The sequence below is a fragment of the Typopeltis vanoorti genome, chromosome 17 (genome assembly GCF_054136105.1).
Source record: "Typopeltis vanoorti isolate ZY-2024b chromosome 17, IOZ_Tvanoo_1.0, whole genome shotgun sequence".
In the NCBI taxonomy this organism is placed as follows: Eukaryota; Metazoa; Arthropoda; class Arachnida; order Uropygi; family Thelyphonidae; genus Typopeltis; species Typopeltis vanoorti.
This window is the reverse complement of record NC_143565.1, coordinates 33,224,910-33,252,757: the sequence shown is the minus strand read 5'-3', so window position 1 is coordinate 33,252,757 and position 27,848 is coordinate 33,224,910. Positions and strand designations below refer to the sequence as shown.

Genomic DNA, 27,848 nt, shown 5'->3' with positions numbered 1-27,848 from the left:
AAGTTGATGTAGCAAAAATTTAGTTTCAGTCAGAAAGAGAACATTAAGTTTGGATGATTGAAGGTGATGATGCAGATAATATTAGTTATACATAAATGACCTATTCTCAATCACTATGAACGTGTGCTATTATAGGCAAAGCTATATATAGGATTTATAGTGATTGAGAGTAGGTCATTTATGTATAACTTATATTATGTGCATCATCACCTGCAATCATCCTACTTCTTCGACAGAACCACGTAGTTCCCAGACATCCTTTACATCAAGATCATCTGCAACCAGTGCCTTAAATACTGATCTCTATTCCATCCTTCAATAGGTAAGGATAACCTGGTCACCTTCAATGCAGCCAAAGCACCCTGCCTTTTCTCTTGCAAAAGGGATCTTGGTTCACCTTCCCTTATCCTCAGTAATACACACGCATCACCAAATAGGATCAGATCTCTCTCCCCAAATTGATATTTACCTCCACCCTCTCCTGGCAAAAACACATCATATAAATGGCTTCCTCAGTTTCTAAAAAATCTAGGCATTCTTTTCTGCTCAAGAAGGTATTTTACACCCACCCAGCTACTAACTCTATATAAATCCCAAATCTGCCCATCCTTAGAATACTGTTCACACATTTGGGATGGTGCACCTAGTTTCTCTTAAAAATTCTTGAGGCTATCCAGAGGAGAGCAATTCGTCTCATAGATAATATGCTTCCTACAGCCTCACTTCAACCCCCATCTCACAGATGCAATTTCCACTCTGTGTCTCTTCTATAGGTACTTCCATAGTCACTGCTCCAGTGAATTGGCAAACACCATTGCTCCACTTGCTGTTTGGGTCTGTTAAAAACAGGAGCAGCAGCTGTCCAATGTAAATCTGTAAAAATAAAAGACTGTAAATCCTTTTACAGTCAATTTATCAATTGCATACTCACCAAACGCTTCTCCTCTTCCTTATTTATTTCATCTACCTCTGTCCTCTGGAATGGCCTTCCCCATAATGTTTTTCCCAACAACTTCAACCTCCATCTCTTTGAGAAAAATGCATCATACACACAGCACTGATGTGCTATATGTCTTTGTACCTCTCATGTGTGGGATAAATATAATAATAATCAAAAAAAAGTACTAAACCTACTTCATTGACCCAACCTTAATTGTATTGACCGCTTACCATGCCCTAAAGTTTGGAAAACTGTTATCTTCAACTGTATTAAATAGGTTGTATTGTAATATTTTATTTATATTATCATTTCAGCCCATAGTAAAGACATAAATTTATGTCAACTTTGAATTTGACAAAAAAAGAAATTGGGAAGGTTGTTAAGGGACTGCAAATCACCTGCTTGCAAAATCCTTCTCAAATTTTTTTTTCATGTACTGATATAAATATATATATATATATATATATTTACTTCACTGATCAAAGGGTTAATTTCTGTTATTAGAATGACTTCATCTATACTGACTGAGCCTACGTTGCTCAGTCAGTATAGATGAAGCCCTTTGATTGGAAAGACCTGGGTTCAATTCTTATCCAAGACATGAGGAACCTTTATCTGGTTCCTCTTTTATCTTTTGACTAAAGCTGATTTAGCCGGTCCCCTGTGGGGGTTTTTGCAAGGGGGTTTTTTTAACTGGAACTAATCTTTTTCATCCACCATGATTGAAGTCTTCTAATGAACAAATGGAAGAAGGTTGTTTACAATTTTGCTACATAAAAAAAGATAATAATAATAATGATTATTATTATAATCATTATTATTAACTGAGCATAATCCATGGAGGTGAATCACTCATTGTAAGAGACCACACTAACCATTATTCACAGGAAAACTGGCCCTGTGAACATGATGCATCTCGAGACATAAATATTGTTCTCCCCCCCCCCCCCCAAATGTCAGACTCCATGATAAGCCAGTTGGGATTTGGGATTTCCCAGTTGCATAATCATAGCGGATCTTGCACCAAGAGGGATAAAAGCACTATAAAGAGGAAGAAGAGGATTAGAATGGCCCTTTATATTACACATATTCATCTGTTTCCTTAAAGTTAAAAAAAAGTTTAGAAAACTATTTTTTTTTTTTTATTAAATAAAATATATCCTATTTTGTTCAGTCTGTGGCTACTCACTAGCTGACAAAATCTACACACCATGAGAGAACAGATAAGTATATATCTTCCCCCTCATTCAAGTCATATTGCTGAATGAGGGGGGAAGAATCAATGATAACAGGATCATCTCTGAAAGTTGCAAAAGAAAGGGGTAACTAAGTAAGTAAGTAAGTAAAAGGGTAAGAATTAAGATTTTTACATGGAGAGTGGTAGAAGCATGGAATACACTTTCTGAGAGGGTGAAAGTGCAAATGATGGATGAATTTATGGAGTGATATGATAGATTTTGTGTTATTTAAGGTGAACATCCCATAATGAGTCTTATGACTCTTGGAGGTCAGGACTTCTACTACTACTACTACTAATAATAATAAGATAAATCTCATGACAGAAAAGAACATTCTGGAAACTATTAACAACCTTTCCTGGATTTTCAAGGTTTTTTTTTTTATCTGATGTGGGGAAAAATGCAATGAAACTGCCTGCAAGGATAGAAACACAGAACATAATCATGGACTCAGGAACTTAAAAAAGCAATCTGAAAAAGAGGAAATCAAACTTAAAGTTTCTGCAAGTAAGCATGTGTCTTTAGACAATACATAAAAGGATGCAAAAAAAAAAAAAGATGTGTAAAAACAGCAAAACAGAAGTCATGGGAAGGCAATGCGAAGAATATGGAAAATAAATATCATGAAGTAAGCAAAAATATTCTGGAGACTATTGAAAAACCTTAGAAATGGAGGAAGTGTAAAAGGGTTCAGTGAATGATGAAAGCAATATAGAAACTAGAGATAAGGATCTTCAAAAATAGTGGTTGAAAGTATTTGCGAGTAATGTGTACATGAGAAGAAAGAGCTGTCAGTTATCCAAAATGTAGAAAGGGCAGCTGGAAAATGATACTGAAGTAAAATGATTCAAGTCTGCTAATGAACAAATGGAAGAAGGTTGTTTACAATTTTGCTACATAAAAAGACAATAATAATAATAATTATTATTATTATTATATGGGTATATCCACGGAGGTGAATCACTCAGTGTAGAAGACCCACCCAATCCACCATATCTTAAACTCATTCACTGTCAGTGCACTCAACTATTTTTGGCAATTCATTTCAGTCATTCACCACTTTCCAAGCAAAAAATCTAGATCACATATCCTTACTAACCACATGAGTTTCTATTATGTCCTCTCTCGTCTCTCTATCAAATAAGCTTTGCAACCTAATTTTTTACTGTTCTCACAGGGAGGAATCACAGACCTGTTATCATGTTGGTCACTCATCTGTGAATCCTATACAACATCCACTCATCTAAGAAACAAAGGTGACCAAATCTGTGCAGAGTAGTGTACACAAGATGTAGCCTTATAAAGAGGGATATTAACCTCCCTATCTCTGCTGGCTAATATATTTTCTTCAATCTCAAAGTAATCCTTGGAGTTATTTTGCCAACTTTTGAAATATGCACTTAACGCTGACTCTCTGTCTGCCATCACCCACAAATCCCTAGCCTCATCAACATTCTGTGATCCAGTACAATCAGTATGTACGTACTATGCAAGTAAGTACAATCAGCATGTGAGTACTCACATTGCATGTGAAAATAGAGAGGGGATTTCTCGTGGATCTCTAGTTGGTCAGAAAACAAACAGTTGATCAAAGACTAGAAACTCACAGATATGAGAATTCTCAGAAAAATTAGGAAAGTGAAGAGATGACATCAATTGCTTAAAAATTAAAATTAAAACAGAAACCAATATAAGACCTGACAATATTAGAGATCTGACTCATAACAGATTAATTTGAAAACAAAAAAAAAAATTAATATCAAGCTGTAATGATGTAATTGTTGAAAAGAACATGAAACAAAAGATACAAGTGGATGGAATTGATATAGAAAATGTAGAACAATTCATATATTTGGGAAGTAAAATGACATATGACTTGGACTGTAAAAAAGGAAATAAAGATCAGGATTGTAAAGGGAAGAACAAATCTGAAGTCAATGGATAACATCTGGAAAAGTAAAGTGATCAGCCTGCAAATGAAATTAAGAGTACTAGAAACATGCATCTTTAGCAGTGTACTGTATGGATCTGAAATGTGGGTAATAAATAAGGAATCAACAAAAATAAATTTTAGCATTTTAAAGAATTTGTTACAGAAAGATTCTAAGAATAGGATGGGTAAGAAAATTACAAACGAAGAGCTCTATCGGAAGATACACTAAAGGAAATTTAATGCAGAAGATTATACGACGGAAGCTGCAATTATTTGAACACATCTGGCAGAATGAGTGAGGACTGGAAGATCAAGACATTTATGTTCAGTATTATGGATGGTGTAAACAGAAGAGGTAGATCATACAGAGAATGGTTAGACGACATACAGGACTGGTGTGGAATGGGTTTACAGAAGTACGACACTGTGCACTGGACAAAGAAAGGTGAAAGCATCAGACACCGATGGGCAGTGTGCCCATAGTTCATGGTGATGATGATGATGTAATAATGTTAACTTAACTATGTAATACTATTGCAGTATCCTGTACATCCTTGCAAATGCACAGAAGAAATTGACATGTGATGAAACGAGAATGCTATCAGTTTATAGATCATTAGCACTGGAAAAGATATGCAGGCATAAACTCATCTGAAAAACCTTGAATATGCAATATTAAATATTTTAATATTACATAAGTTATATACACGTTTAATGTGTGCAACATTATACACTTAATGTGTAAATGGTTATTACGGTATACCGTTAAATAAAAAAAACAATTATTTCTATATAACAAAAGCTGCTTTGAACAGAAAAACATTTATTTTTTTTGAGAATGATAATTAAAATTCATACAAGAATAATTTTAAAAATTAGTATATAATTTTTTATTGAAATCAAAATTTCTTACCATCAACACACAGGCTTTCAACTGCATGGTTGTAGAAAGCTTTAACTGTCAGGAATCCAAAATCACTTTTTTCCAGTTTTTGCTGGTAAGAACAACATATCTCAATCATACCATTAAAGGGATTCATTCCATCATCTGATTTGTTACTTATAAAAATATATTTACTATATATCACCAGTAATTATATTTACATAATATTGCTCACTAATTACCACTATACCTTCCTTAAACTTAATTTCTTCTTCTTCTTATTATTATTATTTATGACTTCTATGGAGTCATAAGACTCATCCTGGGAAGTCAACCTTAGATAACACAAAGTCTATTGTATTTTCACTCCTTACGCCCATTCAGCATTTGCACTTTCCACACTCTCTCTCAGGCAATGCATTCCATACTCCTACCACACTTTGTTGAAAGTTTATTTTTTCACTTGGTTAGAGTATAATAAAATTAGTTTAATCCTTTATCCAAGTGTGAGCAAACAAAGTTTGTGCCTGAAGTATCTTCAGGACTAGGGTAAGGTGATACAACACCAGGGCAACTCGTTGCAAAGGTGGAGAAAGCTACCAACACTCCTATCTCAGTATCTCCTATAATGCAAAACACATCTCCTTGCGGATATGTCTAATGTTATGCATTAAAGGAAGGGCCACTACCCAGACTAGTTTCGACCTTTATTGAGGTCTCTTCAGTGGGAGCCAGGCCCTAGTGGAAATACCAGGCAGAAGCATTAGCAGGTCATCTCCACCTATAGGAGTTGCCAAATGGTGTGCCACCCTTTTTTAATAAATTACTCTGGATTTAGAGAAAGATGTTGAAAGTTTATTTTTTTTTTTTATATTTTATATTTTATATTTTATTATTATACCACACTTTATGTCAAAAAAACAACAACTTATCTCTTGCTACTTCCTTTTGCAACTTCTAGGGATGACTCACTGTCTTTGTTCCTTCCTATCATTATGCCATATGAAAAATTTCCCTAGTATCAATCCAGTAAATACCTTTCAGCAGATTAAATATCTCAATCATCTTCCATTCACCAAACTATGCAGTTTGCATGTTTTCAGTCTATTTTCATAAATTATTTGCTTCTGCAACCTCTGCAAAAATATTTGATTCCCTTCAAATCTGGTGACCAGATATGAGCACAGTAATACAGATGTAGTCCAATTACAGCATCATACAAAAGAACCACTATGCTTTTATCTCTGCTGATTGTTTACAGGGCTTTTTAAACTGAGGGTAAGTCACTAGCATCATGTGTAGGTGGCAGGGTTTTTCTCTCAAATTTTTAATTCTGAGAAACAGGCAAACTGGCCAGAAGAACACAACTGGCCTCATATCTTAGAAGCATCATAATTCCAATTAACTAACTAATCTCAATATTGCAGCAGTTCTTTAAATTGTGTTCACAACCTTTGCAACATGCCCTCTGAACTTCAAATCACCCCAAAATCCTCCACTTATTCCAGTGTAACTCCTCCGATAGGTCAGTATGAAGCATCCATGGATCCCAAATTTCAAAACCTTATTTAGCATCATTAAACTTATGTCCCCATTCATTTGCTCTTTTCCAGCTTATTCAGATCCTTTTGAAAAGCCAAAGCATTAGCACTGTTAATTATTATTATTATTATTATTATTATTATTATTATTATTTCAAGGACATCTCCATGGAGTCAAAGGCACTTTGTAGGAGGCCTACTCTAACCACTGTTCACACAAAACCACACCTTTCCTTGAACTCATTCACTGACAAAGCTCATAACCATCTTTAGCAAACCATTCCACTCATTCACCACCCTCCAAGCAAAAAAAAAACTACTGCTAACACCCTTGCTAACCTAACCACACTCTTATTCTCTCCCTTCCAGACATTTAGTGAAAAAAAGCCTTTGTTATGAATTCTATAAAACCCCTTTAATAACTTTTATACATCTATCGGGCTGTTTTTTCTTTGCCCATCAGATAGTTTTTTAAGCCTACAGATCTTCCATCTACTCTCATTGCGAGAATTCCACTGACCTGCCACAATCTGGATCCTCTCTACAGCTTCTTTGGCCCTGCAGAATCTAGGTGACAAGATTTGTACACAGTGGTGTCCATAAATGGCTGTATTAAAGCTTCATAAAGAGGAAATAATGACTCCTATCCATGCCTGTCAGTTGTTCTTCCACAGCCGTATTTAAGTACTATTTTGGCCACCTTTGCAATATGTGTGCCGAATTCAACTCAATGTCCACAATAACTTCAAAATCCTTGGCTTCATCAGTTTCCTGCAGTTCAATTCTATCAATGTGTACACAGCTTGTGATCTCTTCATCCCAAAGTGCATGACATTACACTTGGAAACATTAAACTGAGCCATTTACCTTCGATGATATTGCCAGTCTATTCAAGTTATCATGCAGGATCTTTATACCATCTTCACTGAATATTGCTCTTCCTAGCTTTGCATCATTAGCAAAAATAACCCCATATTTCCCCTCAAATAATTTCTTATATCACTGATGTACAAATTAAATAGCACAGCACCAAGTGCTGAGCTTTGTACTGCTACACTAGTCACCTAACTTTTAACTCCTGAATATACCATTTGATATCTGTCATCATTCATCTTCTTATCCAAATTACCAAAAATGAGGACAATGGGTCAGTAGTCCAATAAACTTTTATTCTGTTTCTTGAAATAACTATTATTATTATTGTCCAGCACATCTATAGAGTCCAGAGAATAATTGCAGACGACCCAAAGACAGTATCTACTACACTTCTCCTTGAATCCATGAACAGACAAAGCACTCACAACTGACTCTGGCAATCCATTCCATTCATTCACAACTCTCCAAGCAAAAATGCAGTCCTCACACTCCTACTAACTATACTCTTATTCAACTTCAAGGGATGACCTCTTGTTCTTCCCCTCTAGCCAAGTGCTGAACCAATCTCCCCCTGCATCAATCCTATAAAACCCTTTATGTAGCATAATTTTTTCTGTTAAATCCTCTCTTTTTCATCCATCAACCAACTTCTGCAACCCATAATCTTACAATCTATGCTCATAGGAAGCATTCTCAGGATGATCAACTCTGGATATTCTCCACTACTAGACCATCTCAAAGAAACACAAGTGACCAGACCTGAACACAGTTGGATGTATCAAGGCTTTATAAAGAGGAATAACAACTTACTTATCTCTACTTGTTAGGCTGTTCTTCAATAGCCAAGTAATCCTATGAGCTACCTCAGCAATATGTCTTCTAAACTTCAACTCTCTACCTTCTACTCCTTAAATCCCTAGCTTTACATATTTCCTGGAATAAAGTTCCATCAATGTGGTACACAGTTTGTTATCTTTTTATCCAAAAATGCATAATCTTATACTTCTCCACATTAAACTGATAACCATTATTTTTTGTCCATACTGAGAGCCTATTTAAATCATCCTGCAAGCTCTCCACATTATTCTCCACATTGCCTTGATTAACTCTACCCATTGCATTATCAGCAAACAACTGAATATTTCCATTCAGATTATTTCCTATATAACTATCATATAAGGACAAATTAAACAGTAGTAGTCTTAGCACAGAACCTTGTGGCAATCCATCCACTTCACCTGCTTTTTTCCTGGATTCTGCTCCTCCATAAACCAATTTTGGATCTCTCTGTCCATCACCCACCCTCATATCTATATAACCATCTATCCCCATTAGTTCTAATTTGCATAACAGAGTTCCATGTGGTATTCTGTCAAATGCCTTTTCAAAATCCAGCAGAATGATTGTGCAATCATTTGATTTATCCAACTCAGTTCTCACTCTATTATATCAACTTTTCTAGTAGTTTTGCCCTCATTTCTAATATACTGATTGGTCTATAATTTCTACTGTGTTTTAGAATCTTTCTTATGCAAAGGAATTATTTTACCCTCTTTCTACTTACTTGGGACTCTGCAGAGGTGAGACTTAAATTAACCCCCAACCAGCCATGATGTCTATAGAAGTCCAGTTGAATCTGGATACGATTCTGTAACACCTGTTGAATAACATGGATAAGAAGAGAGACTGACTGTGAGTGAGCAAGAGGTGTATGGGGAGTTGAGCAAACCTGATGTTAATAAGGCTGTGGGAATTGATAATATATCACCACGTATTCTGAAGGAATGTGCCAGGGAGTTGACATCTGCCTTGACATATTTTTTTAATATGAACTTGCACTGGGTCAAGTTCCAAAGGAGTGGAAAGAGGGCAAGATTGTGCCACTTCACGAGGGTGGTGATCGAACTCAAGCATCAAACTATAGGCCAATATGTGTGTCAGGTGTTGTGGTTAAGTTGTTAGAGAAGTTTGTGAGAACCAGGATCCAGAATTAGATTGACAACAATGGTATTATCTTTGGTGGACAGCATGGATTTGCTAAAGGCAGGTCATGTTTTAGTAATCTACTTACTTACTACAATAAGGTGACAGCTTCCTTGGACAGAGGAGAGGGATACACAGCAAAGTACTTAGATTTTGCAAAGGCTTTTGATAGATTACCATATGATAAGTTGACAGTCAAGCTAGAGCAGATGGGGTTAGATATTAGAATAGTGCATTGGATTGGAGATGGACTATCTGATAGGTATCATCAAATTGTGTATTGGGAAGCAATATCCTGGAAGAGGTCACTAGGGGTTCTCTTTTAGGGCCATTACTGTTTAACTTGTATGTTAATGACATTGGCGAAGATTTGAATTTGTTTGCAGATGATGTAAAGTTGGGATGAACCATGAAGAATAGGAAAGATGTTGTGGCCTTACAAGAACACTTGAATAAATTGAGTGAATGGGCATGGGAATGGGGATACGAGTTCAATGTTGCAAAATGTAAGGTTTTATTATTTGGGAAACAAAGATGGGATGTAGAATTTATGCTTGGTGGAGATATATTGTTGGAGATAGAGGAAATAAGAGATCTTGGGGTGATAGTGGATAAGGATCTGAAATTTAGGGGACACATTGCCAAAATTGTGAAGACAACACATAGACTTCTGGGAATAATGTGGACACTGACTTGCAGAAGCAGAGAGATTCTTGTTCCATTGTATAAGGCTTTAATTAGGCCACACATGGATTACTGTGCACAGATTTGGTCACTTGCTTTCAAAAAGACAAAGAGAAGTTGGCAAGGATCCAGAGGAGACTGACTAAGGTAGTTTAGACCTCTGGAATTTCGAATATGAGGAAAGGTTGAGAAGATGCAATTTACTGCATCTAGTAGATAGGAGGAAGAAGAGAGATATGACACAGACCTAAAGTTAGTAAGGGGTTGTTATAGGATCAATGTTTGGGAAGTTCTACAGAAAACAGTATGAGATCATGGGAGAACCAGAGGTCATTCCTGGAAGCTGTATAAGGAGGGTGTGAGCAGGGGAGTAAGAAGCAGGTTTTTTTGCATGCAGAGTTGTGAATGATTGGAATGCCTTGCTTGAGAGTGTGGTGTCTGCTGCAGAGAATTTGAGTGTGTTTAAGATGTGGTATGATGAGCTGTGTGTATGATAAAAGAGCCTTCTAGATGAATCTTTGACTCCATGGGGTCTTGGGATAATAATACTAATAATAATAAATAAAAAGAGGCATAAGGGAAGGGTGCATACACTTCCCTACAATCTTCTTAACAGTAATAGACTGGGTGATGAGAAATACAAGCGATGAAAGCATTAATATATAAAATAGGGATAGATACATAAATTAAATGTGTTAGAGTTTGATGATGACATATGTTTGCTATCTCAAAAGCACCATCATATGCAAAGTAAAATATATAATTTCAACCTGGAAGCCTCAAAGTGTGGTTTAAAAATAAACCAAGAAAACCAAAATAATGAAGATTAATTCCAAACAAAATCTAACATTCCAACTTATAGAAGAACTGCTAGAATGGGTAGATACTTTTGTTTATCTAGGATCAGTGGTGAGTGCCGATGAGAACATAAAAATTGGAGTACAAAAAGCCCAAATTTCTTCAGTACAATGAAAAATATAAGTAAAGAAATAAATCTCAAGACCAAAATAAGACTTTTCAACACAAATGTAAAAACTATTATGCTATATGGATCTGAAACCTGGTGATTAACAAAAAGGAATTTAAATAAACTGTTGTCTTAGAAAGATATTGGAATATACTAGCCAAACAGAATTTCAAACAAGATTATGAGACAAAGCAAATCAATCTGACATAATAACAGAAATAATAAAAAGAAAATGAAAACAGATAGACCATACGATTAGAAACCCAGATAAGGATATAGCAAAAACATCCATGGAATGGAATCCACATGGAAGCAGAAGAAGGAAATGCCTCAAGATGATCTGGAGGAGAGAAATAGATAGGAAAATCCTGGAATGAGATCAAGAAAGAAGGAATGAACAGGAAGTTCAATGGAAGGCAACAATTGAGATCCTATGCTTCACAGGGAGTGAAGAGGATAAGTAAGATATATTAAAGTTCATTTTCTTCCTGCTCTATATTCTCCTGTCCTTCAAATCTATACCTCCATAATTGAAATACCCCCCCCCCCCCATAATAATTATTTGACCTGCATTTCTTCTTCTCTTCAAGGTTTAGGCATTTGTCTGTTCTGGCTTCACTGGTCTTCCTCTCTCTCTCTCTCTCTCTCTTTGGTTTATATTTATCTCTCTCTTTTGGTAGCTGATGTTTTTCCATCCTAAATAAATGCTCTTTCCATTTCTCTCTATATTTCGTGATCTTTTCATTTACACTGTTACCATGTAGCTCTCTTCTGATGTCTTCATTTTTTATATGGCCCAATTTTGTGCATCCTTTAACTGCTTTTAAAAATTTCATTCCTTCTGCTTGTATTTTACTTTCATCTTTTGTTTTTTAAAAGTCCATGTTCGTGAGATATATAATAGACTGGGAGTAGTCATTTTATAAAATGCTCCCATTATAATTTATAAAAAATGACTAGTCCCATTATATTTTATAAAATTTGAGTTTCTCATCTTGATGAGGCAATTAAAAGGACACTATTCAGTGTCCTTTTAATTGTTCCACAGATTTTCTGAAATTTCTTTATTTTTTCATCTATATCTTTATCTTTTAGATATGTTATCATACAGCCTAAATAATTAAACTGTGTGACTGTTCTATTATTTTATTTTCTGACTATTTTTAATCTTATGTGATCTCAATCTTTAATGCCATGACTTTTGTTTTCTTTTGTGAAATTTTTAAATTGTTTTGTTGGCTTATTTTATTTAATTCATAAACTGATTTTTGAAGGTAATCTTCATTGTCTTGTAATGCAATGTGATCATCTTGAATACACTATTGTATTGATAACAGTTCTTCAGGTTAACCAGATACCTTGTTTTATTGTTGTTTTCCATATTTTAATAATCAGATCAATATATATATATATATATATATATATATATATTGAATAGAGTTGGAGATAAGCTACATCCCTTTCTAACATCTTGATTAATTTCAATCTCTTCTGTTAATTTATTCCCTAACTGTATTTTTTTTTTACTTTTGTATCTTTATATAAACTTTGTATAGCTTGCCAAATGTAATGGATATAATTGATTTTTCATTATATTCCATAATTTTTCTGTGTATTTTATCAAAAGATTTCTCATAATCCATAAAGGCCAGATGAGTCTCTAAATTAAATTCTTGTTTTTTTTCCAATAATTTGTTTTAACACATAAATATTGTCTGTACACAATCTTCCATGTCTGAAACCAGTTTGTTCTTCTGAGAATGGATTGTTTGCAATATTTCTAAGTCTTTTATTCAGGATTTTACTGAAAATGATGTAATCTGTATTTAATAGCGGCCTGGTTGGCTGAGTGTTTAGCATATCCACTTTCCAGCCAAAAGGCTGCGGGTTCAAATCCCGCTGTGGGCATGGATGTTTGTGATTGTCTGTGAAAGCACCAGTGGTGGTAGGCGGCGGTAGATAGTGTTGGTGTTAGATGAAGGTAGTGAGATGAGGAGTCGATACCCTCCTTCGATGAGTCTTTGGACTCCTTGGAGGTGTGATATAATAATAATAATAATAATAATAATAGACCGATTCCTCTGTAATTTCCATCATCTCTGATGGAAATTACAGAGGAATCGGTCTATTATTAGCTTTTGACCAGTCTGATGGTACTGCAGATTTCCTACAACAGTGATTTATTAAATTTGAGAATCTGTGATGTAAATAATAATAATAATATTATTATTATTTGTCTGTGATTTGTCTTAATAATAATAATCGTCTGTGAAAATACTAGTGGTGATGGTCAGCAGTAGATGGCGTTGATGTAGATGAAGGTAGTTGCGGTTGGTGGAGTGGTGGAGATGGAGAGGTGTAGAGTTGGTGCCCTCCCTCGATGAGTCTTTGAACTTCCTAGAGGTGTTCCATAATAATAATAATAATTATTATTATTACGCAACACCTCAAGGGAGTCCAAAGATTCATCAAGGGAGGACACCTACTCTATAAATCTCCACCACTCAATCCACCAACTACAACGAACTGCAACTACATCAATTCCAACTGCTGCCCACTAGTATTTCTACAGACAATCACAAACATCCATGCCCACAACAGGATTCGAACAAACCTGCAGCCTTTTGGCTGGAAAGCTAACCACTCAGCCAACCAAGCTGGCAAATATAATCTCCACAATATTTCCAAGATCTGTATATATGCCATCTAATCTGATTGATTTTCTATTTTTTGATACCTTTATTGCTTCTTTTAGTTCTTTTAATCTAATTAGTTCTAGATCAGTACTGATTTCTTCATTGTTGTTTTCTGTTATTAAATTTGGATCATACCATAAATTATTATAATGTTTTATCCATTGTTTCCCTTGTATTATGTGGATTTGTGATGTATCTCTTTCTTCATTGTTTAATTTCCTTAATATTTTGTAACTTTATTTATTTTTTTATTTATGATTATATTGTGACCCCTCCAAGGAGTCCAAAGACTCATCGAGGGAGGACACCTAATCTACAACTCTTCATCTCCATCATCTACACCAGGACTGTCCAAAGCACTGCCCGTAGGCTGCATCCGGCCCGTCGTGTGATTTTGTGTGGCCCACTTGTGGATTTTGATTTTCACGAGCAAAAAAATACTCGTAAAATACTCTGAATCAAATGCATATCAGATATTTTAATTCTATTACTAATCGATAATCTCGATGTTGGTAATATATTGTGGGTAACATCACTATATTACCCACATGTTTTTCAAATATTAGATGTGTCAAAGAAGCATTCTTATACTGTTTTGTTCCAATGTGCATTCATGCTTCGGGTGCTTGCGAGGAACGTGAGCGCATGATTAGTGTTGTTCATCTGTTCTATCGAGGTTGTGTCACTGCTGCTCACCAAATTACTAGATGCATTGTGATGCGGGCCTCGGATAAATTTTTTTGTAATGCGGCCCTCAGATTACCTAAGGTTGGACAGTCCTGATCTACACCAATGCAATCTACTGCTCACAACCACCACTAGTATTTTTTGTCTGTAAATTGCGTGTGTCCTAAATGAAAAACCTGAGTTTCCAGGAGGGAAAAAACCTGCTACCTCTGTATAAGATCGGCTAACTCACCTTCGATTGATAAAAAACTATATAAAGATTCTTCCCATCAAGACAAGAATCGACCTTAGGTCTTTTCCAATCGAAGGGTGCAACATACATCATTCTTCCAATTGCACTATGGAGGTGCTAGTACAATGAGTGCAGGTCATATAAAGCAGCTTCTGATATACTTAGAAAGAAAATAAAATATTAAAAAGAAAAACATTAAAAATTTGGAACACAGATATAGAATATGCAATAAAAGAAAAACAAATGGCATACAAATCATTCCTTCAAAAACATACAAAGGAAACAGAAGATATATACAAAACAAAGCAAAATAGGCTAAAACCATAGTACAGAAAACTCAACAAGATTCTCGGGACAGATTTATTAATAATGTTGTAACTATGTTTTGTCTTCCATGTATTTCTTCTAATATTTTATTAATACATCTGTCCCAAGAATAAGTACAACCTTTGCTGCATTCAAACCTCATCTGAAGCTGGCTGTTCTCATCCACTCTCCCAAGGATTCTCTACCTCCTCTCTCTCTCTCTCTCTCTGTTCCATGTATTTACAAAGTTCCTTTTTCTTGCAACTTATCACATTATAGTCAAACTGGGAGATCTGCAAACATCTGCCTAGAAGAACATATAAGAAATACATCTGCAATCATAAGTATAGTCAGTCAGGTCTAGCTGACCATACCTTAGATGGAAATGGAACAAAAAAAATCAAATGGAACAAAAAAAAAAAAAAAACCTACTAAGCTTCACCACGACAAATACAAACTTGAAAGATTTTTTTTTAGAATTAGCAGAAGATTGAAAAAAAATCTCAATAAATGTGGTTGTATTAAACTTCCCAAGATTTGGGGAACTTTTAATTCTTAGGCCTCCCACCCAACAGCTAATGCCAACAGTAACTTATAGAGGATGCCTCTCATAGGACTTTAGGCTTTCAGTCTAAATTTTTCCACTTATTGTATGCATATTTTTGTGTGTTTTTTGCAATTTTAATATTGTTTCCATGATGATGTCTCAGTGACTGAGACAAAATACAGGATTGATTAAACTTGTGTTTAATATTCACATGTGCTGCATCATTCCATTAAACCTTATATAATTATCCTTGGAATTTTATTAAGTTATTAATCAGTGTCCATGTTAGTACCCAACTGTGTAAGTTCATAGCAGAAGAGATTAAATATTTCCTTATAGCAAGTTCTGTTGGTATTAATGGCAGTCTCAAAATTAAGCACAAAACCTGTAGTATTCAGGAACAATCTCTGTTCTTGGGTCATTATAATCAATTATTCCAAAAACTGGGAGATGATTAAAGATACCAAGAAATTATATACTTGGTTTAATCCCTCATCTAAGTGTAAGCAAACAAGTTTGCACCTGAACTATTTTCAGGACTGAGGGACAACTCGTATAAAGAGGCTTCAACCTTGGTATCACATCTGGGTCTGGTTCCCACTAAAGAGATCTCAATAAATATCGAAACTGGTCTGAGTAGTGACCCTTTCCATAATGCATAGCATTATACATACCCCTAAGGATATGTGTTTTGCATTATGGGATACTAAAGCAAGTGATGTGAAGTCTTAGCTTCTTTATACAAGTTGCCCCAGTCTCCTGAAAATAGTTCAGGTGTAAACTTGTGTGCTTCGTTTAATCCTTGGATGAGAGATTAAATGAAGTATATAATTTCTTGGTATCTTTAATTTGTAGTATAACCAAGAGTGGAAAAACTTCCAAAGTGGGAGATGAGAATGACAGAGAAGGTCTGCACCTATGTTAATGGTCTGTAGTACTTTAGAGATTTTTTGAAGATGTATTGCTTAAATAGCAGAATTTTAATACAAGAAGCCCTAAGACTCCACGTATCTTTGATAGTTGAAGAAATTTCTTTTTCACTTCTTTGAAACAAATGGATTTCTTTGAATAAAATTTTATAGGTTTACCATATACCTGTTTTCTTTGAGTTCTGTAATATGTGTAATATTTATTATGTGCAGTTAAGCTGGAAAGATGATGGTTTTAAGCATAATGGTTTTAGAAGAAAGAGAAAGAGAATTGATTTTCCAGTCTTCTAAAAGTTTTAATGTTTCAATGTGAAAGTTCTCAAATGGGTAGTATTGGAGAGGTGGAAAAAGGAACTGAAATATAGCAAGAGGAGTTAGTGTATCTCAGGGGTTAATCCACAGGAATACCTTGAAGATTCCATTTTCCAAAAACTTTTCAATTTCATCTTGTCCACATTGGCAGTCGGTCAACTTACTTTACTGAGTTCTTCTGAAATATCAAAAAAGTTGTATATTAAACCATTATTTCTTAAAGTACCTACTACATCATTTCCATGTACTAGGTTTCTGAACCAATGCAAAGAGCAAGGATTGAAATGGCAACTTTGCTTGCATTGGTTCTAAAAACCTTAGTACATGCAGAGAGGGGATATAGTGGGCACTTTGAGGAATAATGATTTAATATACATCTTTTTTTTTGTGTTCTGGAAAAATTCACCTCCTAGTTAACTAGGTTTGTTAGGAACTCTGACCTGAAGGTGGCATTTGTGTTAGAATAGTCTTCTCTAGTGATGGATAGCAGCCTTTTGTCCACCCAAATGTGCTGAAAGATGTGGAACAGAAAGAAATTCCAGATATTGATGGAACTGTGTTTCAGGAAGTGGATTTAATTCAAGATCTGGGGTAATGGTTGATAGTGAACTGAAGTTTAGACACATTATTATTATTATTATTCAGGCGTCCAGGGAGTCAAAAGACTCTTCATGGGAAGTCCTTCCTAAGAAACACAAAGTCTATCAAGACTCATCGTGGGAGGTCCCTCCTAGGAAACACAAAGTCTATCATACCACTGCTTAAACTCATTGACCATTCTCGCTCTCACCACTCAATCAGGCAATGCATTCCATGGTTCAACCACCCCTCCATGCAAAGAAACCACTCCTCACCCTCTTGCTCACAGTTTCCTTTTGTAACTTCCAGGGATGGCCCTTGTCATCACTCCTTCCAGCTGTTAAACCAAGCAAAAGAATTCCCCAGGTCAACCCTGTAACTATCTCTCAACAGTGTAAAAGTCTCAATCATATCTGCTCTCCTTCTATCTACCAAACTCTGCAGTCCATATTCCCTCAGCCGATCCTCATAACTAACATTGTACAGTCCTGAAACCATCTTTGTTATCTGCCTTTGTACCCTTTCCACAGTTAATTTATCCCCTTCAAATCCTGGGGACCAAATCTGAGAACAATAGTCTAAGTGTTGTTTGATCAGAGTCTTATACAATGGAATGATAATTCCTTTATCTCTGCAACTGTTGCAAAGATTACACATTGCATTGCTACTATTACAAGGAGTACACCAACATGTAGGATAAGGAGGTAGTTGCATGCTACTATAAAGCACTAGTCAGATCACGCTTGACCACTGTGTTCAGATTTGGTCACCTAGTTAACATTGAAAAATACCCAGAGACTAAGTGGCAATATCAGGACTCTTATATGTTAGTTATGGCGAAAGGTTAAAGGAATGTAAATTATAGAATTTGGTGGCCAGGTCGATAGAGACATTTAAGTTAGTAGGGGGGGATTTTATCAGATTAATACAGGGTGGATTATATAGGGCAATCACCAGATTAGATCGTGCCCTGAGGTAAACAATTAAATATCACCCCAATGGATTATGAGACAAAAATATAAGAAAATCTCCAATTGCTATTTTGTTTTTATTACAAGAGAAACATTAATTCAAAATGATTTACATAATAATATTAATTAAATGTTTGCTCTATGGGGATATCGCACAATAAAACTGTTTATAAGCTCTTCTAAATTTAAATTATAATCTATGTCTGCCTATATCAATATACCACAGCAATGACCCAAGAAAGACCAACCAATCTTTCTTGGGTCATTGCTGTTCGCAAATAATTTTTAATCAGTTTAAGATTGGAAAAACTTCTTTCTGCACTTGATATGCTAACAGGAATTGTTAGTGTAGCGACAGCACCTACTGCAATATGGCTGAAAGAGCACCCTTATTAAGCCACACCGTGAGGCAGACTGCCTCTATGCTATACCCTGTCGACGGTACTGGGATTATAAAAAGAGCAAAACATGAGAGATGAAGAACAAGAGGTTATCTCTGGAAGTTGTATAAGGATGTGATGAAGAATTATGAGGAGTAAATTTTTTAGATTGAGAATTGTGGGTGAATGGAAACCTTTACCAGAATTTATTATGAATGCAGTGAGAGTTAAGGATTTTTAAGGTTCAACATAATAGATATGTTGTTGGTGGGGTGAACCTCCCATGATGAGTCTGCTAACTCCATGGATTTTGATGTAATAATAATAATAATACAGTAAAATATTTTGAGCAATATTCACTGAGAGAACTGCCACTAGATGCATCTTCATATTAACTAGGTGGAGTAGATCAAGCAGCAGGAACAAATAAATTCTGCTGCTTGGCTTGGAATTCCACATACCAGTGTACTTTCTGATTATCTACCTCATTTCTGCTTTGAGTCAGTTGTTCATAATATGAAAAATGATCTTTATTGAGGTCTCATCAGTAAGAGCTAGACCAAGGAAGATAATAAGGTTAAATCAATGCATAAAATCATACAATGTTCATATAAAAGTAGTAGAATTATGTATTACCATATTATTAAAATACTCCAGATCAGAGACGGTTGTAGAAAGGTCTTTCACTTGGTTACAAAGTATATTACGCTCCTTGTTTTAATTCTTTTCACATACTTTTCTTTCTTGTCAAACATAATATATTTTTCTACCAATGGGAAAACTTCAGCAGTTATCTCTGATCAAGAGTATTTTAATAATATGGTGACACACCATTTTATTATTTGTATATAGAAAATATACATAAGTTAGCTTTGCATTAGGAACACGTACCTTTCTGTGCAATCGCAGCTCACAGATGCTTAGGAACAGATTCCACAAGGGATCAAACATCCTCCATATGTAACTCAACCCATGGCCACTGCAGCAACTCCATTAATTCAGGCTTATTTTGTGGAGGAGGATCGGCAGTTTCTCACATCCCATTCTGTCATATCCCACACATGTTCAAGTGGGTTAGAGTTAGGAGAGTCAGCAGTCCAAGGCAATGTGGCGAATTCGTTGTCATGTTCCTCCAATACCACTCAGTAGTTGTATGAGCCCAATGATAAGGTGCATTCTCCTGTTGAAAGATGGCACTGTGGTCAGAGTAGACATCCTCCTAACATGGATGAAGATGGTTGGGTAACAGGTCAGTAACTTTTGCGCTCAGCATTCAGTTTCAATAAGGAAATACTGTGATTAGGCATATTTAAATAAATCAATACTGGAATAAACTCACATAAAATATTATTTTACTATTATAATTTTCTCCTAAGTATCAAAGGCATCTTCAGTACAATGCTAATTGAACAGTAACTGAAAATTCCAAAAGGCTCCCTACGTAGCTAATGTAAGATAACTAAAAAAGGTAATTACATTTCCCAACTTATTAAAAAAATAAAAATAACAATAATAAATAAAATAAAATAAAAATATCAATAAATGAATAAATAAATAAAATAAAAATAAAATAAAATAAATAGATAATTAAATTAAAAAATATATATATACACACACAATTAAAAAAAATAAATAAAAAGTAAAATAAAATAAAGTTAGGAAAGATTAGCTGATTTAAAAAGTACTATCTTCCACAAAGGAGATAGAAAACACTAGTTCATCGGGCCCACTCCTTATGTTCTTCACACGAACTATTACAGAAAGAATTACAACATGTTACAACATATCGGCCTGGTTGGCTAAGTGGCTAGTGTATCTGCTCTCCAACCAAAAGGCTGTGGGTTCAAATCCCGCCATGGGCATGGATGTTTGTGATTGTCTGTGGAAATACTAGTGGTAGTGGTGGTGAGCGGTAGATGGCGTTGATGTAGTTGCAGTAGTTGTAGTTGTTGGATTGAGTGGTGGAGACAGAGTTGTAGAGTAGTTGCCCTCCTTTGATGAGTCACTGGACTTCCTGGAGGTGTCACGTAATAATAATAATAATAATTATTATTATTACTTGACACCTCCAGGGAGTCCCAGACTCACCGAGGAGGGGCACCTACTCTACAACTCTCTACCAACTACAGCGAATCGCATCATCGCCCACCTGGGCGTGCTTAATATTTATCTCCCTCGATGAGTCTTTGGACTCCCTGGAGGTGTCAAATAATAATAATATTCTACACCAATGCAATCTACTGACCACCACTAGTATTTTCACAGACAATCACAAACATCCATGCCTATGGTGGGATTTGAAACCACAGCCCTTTGGATGGAGAGCGGATATGCTAACCACTCGAGCAACTAGCCAGCTGGTTGGTCGAGTAATAGTAATAATAATAATAATAATAATAATAATAATATTATTATTATTATTATTATTATTATTATTTCCACTTTTTTTATCTAATGGCTATAAGAATTCTTTCATCAAAAGAGCGCTGAGAAGTTTTTGTATCTCTGCCTCTTCAAATACAGAAGAAACAACTCATATTCTTATCCCTTATGTGCACGGCATTAGTGAATGCATAGTGAATCAGCTAATCTTTCCTAACCTTATTTTATTTTTTGGTTATTTATTTTTTAAATGATATATATATATATATATATAATATAATTAATTAATTATTTATTTATTTTATTTTACTTATTTATTTTTAATAAGTTAGGAAATTTAATGACCTTTTTTAGTTATCTCACATTAACTACTTAGGTGGTGCCTTTTGGACCTGTCAGTTATCGTTCAATCAGCTTTGTACTGAAGATACCTTTGATACTTAGGCGAAAATTATACTAATTAAATAATATTTTACGCGAGTTTATTCCTGTATTATAATTTATTCACTATTCAGTGTTTGTGGGATGATAACCATTGGACCTAGGGCGTGCCAGGAAAAAACTCCCCAGACCATAACGCCACTTTCACTGACCTGTTGAACCCCCAACTGTGCAACCAGGGATTCCTGCTGTTTATGCCAAATGAAAACCCAGCAATCAGCATGGTACAACAGTAAACAGGACTTATGACTCCATATGGCCTTCTTTCATCTGTCAAGGGTCCATTGCCAATGTTCCTTGGTCCATGTGAGGCATTGTTTGTTAGGCCTGGCTGTTATCATAGGTACCCTTGTTGGTCTTTGGCTGTCCCAGGCAAAACAAGGTATGGTGCATGTGGAAATGGGTCGAACTGCCCCACTGTTGTACTGGTGGGTGAGCTGTGTGATTGTTGCATGTCATTGCTGAGATACCAGTCATGACACCTGATGCTCACCTCTAGAATCAACACATGTGGCTGACACGTGTCTGTCCTTCTGCTGGATGTCTGTTTGTTGTTAATCCGGTCCTGGTACACTCTCAATACAGTAATACAGGAACAACCAGCAAATGCAGCTGTTTACGAAATACTGGCATCTACCCATGATCAAATTGGCTTACATTCCCACATTTCCCCATTACTGGCAAATGTTTAATGATTACATACAGAGGATAGGTGTGCCCATTTATAATAGCTGCAAATGATGTTGATATCATGTGGTATTCCATTATCATTCTGAATATGTAAATTGTGGGGAGGTCCTAATATAAAGCTGACTCAGTGTATGGCTTCTGCACTGATTTAACCATACTATCTTTCTGAGTCTCAAAAAATTTAGGTCAAAAGTGGTCTGTGTAATGATCCTTTCCATAATGCATAATAATGTACATGAAAAGAGTATGCTGTGCATTATGGGATACGGAGGTAAATTATGTGAAATCAACAGTCTCTATTTTACAAGTAGACTGGTTGTGAAGTTTCTTTAAGTACAAACTTTTGCTTGCTTACACTTAGGTAAAGGATTAAAACAAGAATATATTTCCTGTCAAGTATGTTATGATGACAAACAATGTTTTTCATTTAACACGATCTTGCATTATTTATACTAATCAGTGGATAATGTGCTTTCACAGAACTTAGGAGATAACCATTTTATAAGTAAAGAAATTGATTTATTCTTCAACATTTCAAAATATGTATCCAAATCATCATTAGGAGAATATATATAAAAAAGACAAAGACATAGCTAACACAGTGAAGATAAGCTACAGTACTTTTCATTAGGTGTTACCAAGCCTGACACCCTGAATTAAAAATAAAATAAAATAAAAAAATAATTGTTAAAAATAAAACAGGTACTATTTCCGTACTAACCTGAAATGCAGGCCTGTCTACCTGTATTAGATATTTCATGTTATAACAGTACAATTCCATCAAACAGGACTCTAGGCCTTGCCAAATATTGTTTAACCTAGATGGAATGATTAAGTTATTAGTACACACACACACACACAGATGTTATATGTTCAAATGTAACAATTTTATTTAATTTCATCTTGCTATCCAATGCATTTTTTTTAACACCAGGTGTCAGGCCTTAAAACGGTTAGTAAAAATCTGAATACTAGCTTACCATCATTATGTGTTAGCAGCATCTTGTCTTTTGTATAATCATTCTTATAATGATAATTATAGCCTCACTGAAATATTAATTTACTAAAGTTAATTTTTTTCTACAATATGGTTATCCCATCCACTAACATAGCAAAAAAAATAAAACAGAAAGGCTCATTACTTATAACTACACTCTAAGGATTTTTTTGAGGAGAAATCCTCAGAGTAGAATGGAAGAAATTGAGAGTTTTGTCATGTCGATGAAAGCGAGCCAACAACTGAGACAACACACATGCACACACACCCATGGGCATGGCAGCTGTGTGTGCAATCTCTGTTGGCTCACTTACTGGATGAGCCAATAGGTGAATCAACAGAGTCATGTAACATATGGTACACTGCATAACATTACAAACATTTCAAAGGACATAAAACAGGTTGTGAGTCACCTGGAGGGGACCATGAAAGCAATATATACAAATAACGCACAGAGTTGAGAGAACAATGGGGTATCACGAGTCTGTAGTAGTGAGCACTTTCAACAGGTTACTTGGATTGCTGGGGTAACTGCTCTGACAGTGAATGAGTTTAAGGAGAGGTATGTTAGGTATTGTGTGAATAATGGTTAGCGTGGGCCTTTCATGATGAATCTTCTGATTCCATGCAGGTGCCTGTATTAATAATAATGATAAATGTCTGTGGTAACAATTCATTTTATCAGAAACTTATTTGTGAAAATAAAAAATATGCTATAAATGTACCATTAGATAACTGAACTAATTAAGCATATTCACTGAGTAAATATTTACCAGACTGTTATAATGGATCCATGGATAATAGTATGTTTTTAATTGGCATGATGTATATTTCATTTGTGATGTTGATTATGGGAGAGTTTATTGTAACTTATGTGTTCTATACTGAAATATTGTTTCATAAACTGACAACGTAGATTCACTAGCATTAGGCACACAGAAAGAAAAACACAAAGAGTGTGTGTGTGGGGGAGGGGGGTCTGCTCTTACAAGAGATCGATTTATCATAAATCCAACTCTCTCTATAACAAACTCTCTTAAGGACCAAAAGAGCAATTTGTTATAATTAAAGATTTGTTATAGCAAATTTTCTTTAAAATGTGGGATATGCTATGGGAATGATGGAACTTTTATTATTATTATTATTATTATTATTATTATTAAGGGTATCTCCATAGACTCATTGCAGGAGATCCAAACTATCAAAACAATATCTATTATATCTGTTGTTTATTATTTTAACGGTATAATAGAACACAGAAACTAAGTAAATAATTAATTTATTAACTTGATGCTGATATTTCGCTGGTGTTATAACCAGCATCTTCAGAGCACAAAAACACTGTTTGTCACAATACGCGAGACTAAAACAACATGGTGTACTTAAACAAAATTGTAGCAGCAACACAAAGACTAGAGTCCTGATTTTGGCGCCCTCTATCTGAAAAAAAAAAGCTATCATACATTACTAGAGTCCTCCTAGAAAAGTGCTAGTTTTTTCTTAATATGACTGTCTCCCAGATCTTCGGCAAGTTAATACAGCCATATTTGTTGAGATTTGGAGTGTGTTTTAGGGCTTCTGTCGCCTCTAAGAACAATCTCTCTGATTTATACAGATTTCTGTGTAGTACTTTTGTGTTTTTCCAGTTGATCCTGTGTGCAGGGGTATCCAGAGCATGGTCTGCTAGGCCCGACTTCCCATAATGATAATTCCGGACGTATCTTTTATGTTCGCTGATGCAGATGTTCACAGTTCTTCCTGTTTGACCGTAGTAGGCTTGATTGCTTGAGCAGGGTACTTGGTAGACTCCTGGATGTGATAAAGGAGGAATGCTGTCCTTGGGTGAGCGAATGAGGGTGGCTAGTTTGCTACATGGTCTGAATGTAGTGCGTAGTTTATGTTTATTGAGAATTCTTGAGATCTTTTCGGATGTGCCTTTAATGTAAGGGATGGTGACTGTTTTGTTGTAGTTCTCTGTGGTGGATGGTGGGAGGGGTTTCTTAGGAGTGTTTAGTATTTTGTTTATTTTATGTGGATTGTAGCCGTTGGCCAAGAAGGTGTGGCATAAGTGAGTCAGTTCAGCAGTAAGAGCCTTGTCATTGGAACAGATTGCTCTCACTCTATGGGTTAGCATTTTTAATATGCCATATTGTTGAGAAGGATGATGGTGTGATTGTTTGTGTAAGTATCTGCCTGTATGTGTGGGTTTTCTAAAAACTGAAAATGATAAGGAACCATCTGGGAGACGTGTGATGAGTGTATCCAAGAAGGGCAGACAGTTGTTGGTTTCCAGTTCCATAGTAAAGTGGATTTTTGGATGTTGGCTATTTAAATGTGCTAAGAATGTTTTCAATGTCTCAGGGCCATGTGGCCAAATAGCAAGCACATCATCAACATAGCGTAGCCAAAGTGTTGGTTTGAGAGTGGCTGTATTGATTGCTTGTTTTTCCAGCTGTTCTATGTAAAAGTTGGCTGGGGGGGGGAGCCCATGGCTGTCCCATCAATTTGTTTGTATATTTTCCCTTTCCATGTGAAATATCCTGCATGTATTGTGAATTTGAATAGTTCAAATATATCAGGGGGGAAGTGTGACTTCAGTAGATTGAGGGTTTCTATTAGTGGTACATTTGTGAATAGTGAAGTGATGTCAAAGCTTACTATTAAGTCTGTGCTTTTTAGGGTAAGGTGTTGTAAGATGCTTTTTAGGTGTGCTGAATTTTTGACAAAGGAGGGAGAATTGTTTGTGAGAGTGGCTAGTAGCTTAGCTAAATGTCTAGCCAGTTTGTATGTGGGACTATTTATACTGTCCACAATTGGGCGTAGGGTGGTGCCTTGTTTGTGAATTTTTGGTGCTCCATAGATCCTCGGTGTTTTAACATGGAAGGGTTTGAGTTTGTTAACCGTGTCTTTGGGCCAGGAAGTGACTTTTTTCAATAATTTTCATGCCTTATTCTTTTGTGTGTTGGTGGGATTGCGATCTATAATTTTGTATGTTGACTGATCTTGTAATAGTGTGTGCATTTTGTTTTCATATTCAGTTGTGTCCATCACCACGGTTGCATTTCCTTAGTCTGCTTTTGTTATGGTAATCTGGCTGTTGTTGTGTAGCTCTTTTATAGCAATGAATTCCTTATGTGGGATATTATTTTTGGGTGGCTTGGACTTGATTAGGATGTTGGCCACATCTAAACGTATGTTGTTAGCTATTGTTGGAGGCAGGTCGTATATTCCTCGTTCGATGGACGCCATTATTTCAGCTTTTGGAACTTGCTTGGGGGTTATGGCAAAGTTGTGCCCTCGACTTAAAGCAGTCATGGCTTCTTTGCTTAAGGTGAGTGACGATAGATTCACGACGACGAGGTCTTGTTGTAATTGCGGTCGTTGTATGGTGGTTCCTTATCATTTTCATTTTTTGGAAACCCACACATACAGGCAGATACTTACACAAACAATCACACCATCATCCTTCTCAACAATATGGCATATTAAAAACGCTAACCCATAGAGCGAGAGCAATCTGTTCCAATGACAAGGCTCTTACTGCTGAACTGACTCAATTACGCCACACCTTCTTGACCAACGGCTGCAATCCACATAAAATAAACAAAATACTAAACACTCCTAAGAAACCCCTCCCACCATCCACCACAGAGAACTACAACAAAACAGTCACCATCCCTTACATTAAAGGCACATCCGAGAAGATCTCAAGAATTCTCAATAAACATAAACTACGCACTACATTCAGACCATGTAGCAAACTAGCCACCTTCATTCGCTCACCCAAGGACAGCATTCCTCCTTTATCACATCCAGGAGTCTACCAAGTACCCTGCTCATGCAATCAAGCCTACTACGGTCAAACAGGAAGAACTGTGAACATCCGCATCAGTGAACATAAAAGATACGTCCGGAATTATCATTATGGGAAGTCGGGCCTAGCAGACCATGCTCTGGATACCCCTGCACACAGGATCAACTGGAAAAACACAAAAGTACTACACAGAAATCCGTATAAATCAGAGAGATTGTTCTTAGAGGCGACAGAAGCCCTAAAACACACTCCAAATCTCAACAAATATGGCTGTATTAACTTGTCGAAGATCTGGGAGACAGTCATATTAAGAAAAAACTAGCACTTTTCTAGGACTCTAGTAATATATGATAGCTTTTTTTTTTTTTTCCAGATAGAGGCGCCAAAATCAGGACTCTAGTCTTTGTGTTGCTGCTACAATTTTGTTTAAGAACACCATGTTGTTTTAGTCTCGCGTATTGTGACAAACAGTGTTTTTGTGCTCTGAAGATGCTGGTTATAACACCAGTGAAATATCAGCATCAAGTTAATAAATTAATTATTTACTTAGTTTCTGTGTTCTATTATATCGTTAAAATAATAAACAACATGTTCGACGAACACATAAGTCTGTCCACACATCTATTATATCTATTCTTGAATTCATTTACAGATGAAGAACTCACAACTGAGTCAGGCAATGCATTCCACTCATTCACCACCCTAAAAGTGAAAAACCTCGTTCTCACACCCTTGTTAACCACACTTTTCCTTAATTTCCAGGTATGACCTCTTGTTCTTCCATCATTATCACACAGCTGAAACATTTCCCCTGTATCAATCAATCTTATAAAAATCTTT

The 27,848-nt window shown here is 35.7% G+C and overlaps 1 protein-coding gene across 1 annotated transcript in view; it reads right to left on the bottom strand.

Moving 5' to 3' along the window:
- The window catches only part of LOC150097276 (BAI1-associated protein 3-like), a 533,976-nt gene that overhangs the window by 50,792 nt on the left and 455,336 nt on the right, over positions 1-27,848 (bottom strand). The window contains 1 exon segment of the mRNA XM_090407633.1: positions 5,025-5,089. Coding sequence (XP_090263759.1) covers positions 5,025-5,089 — 65 coding nt within the window.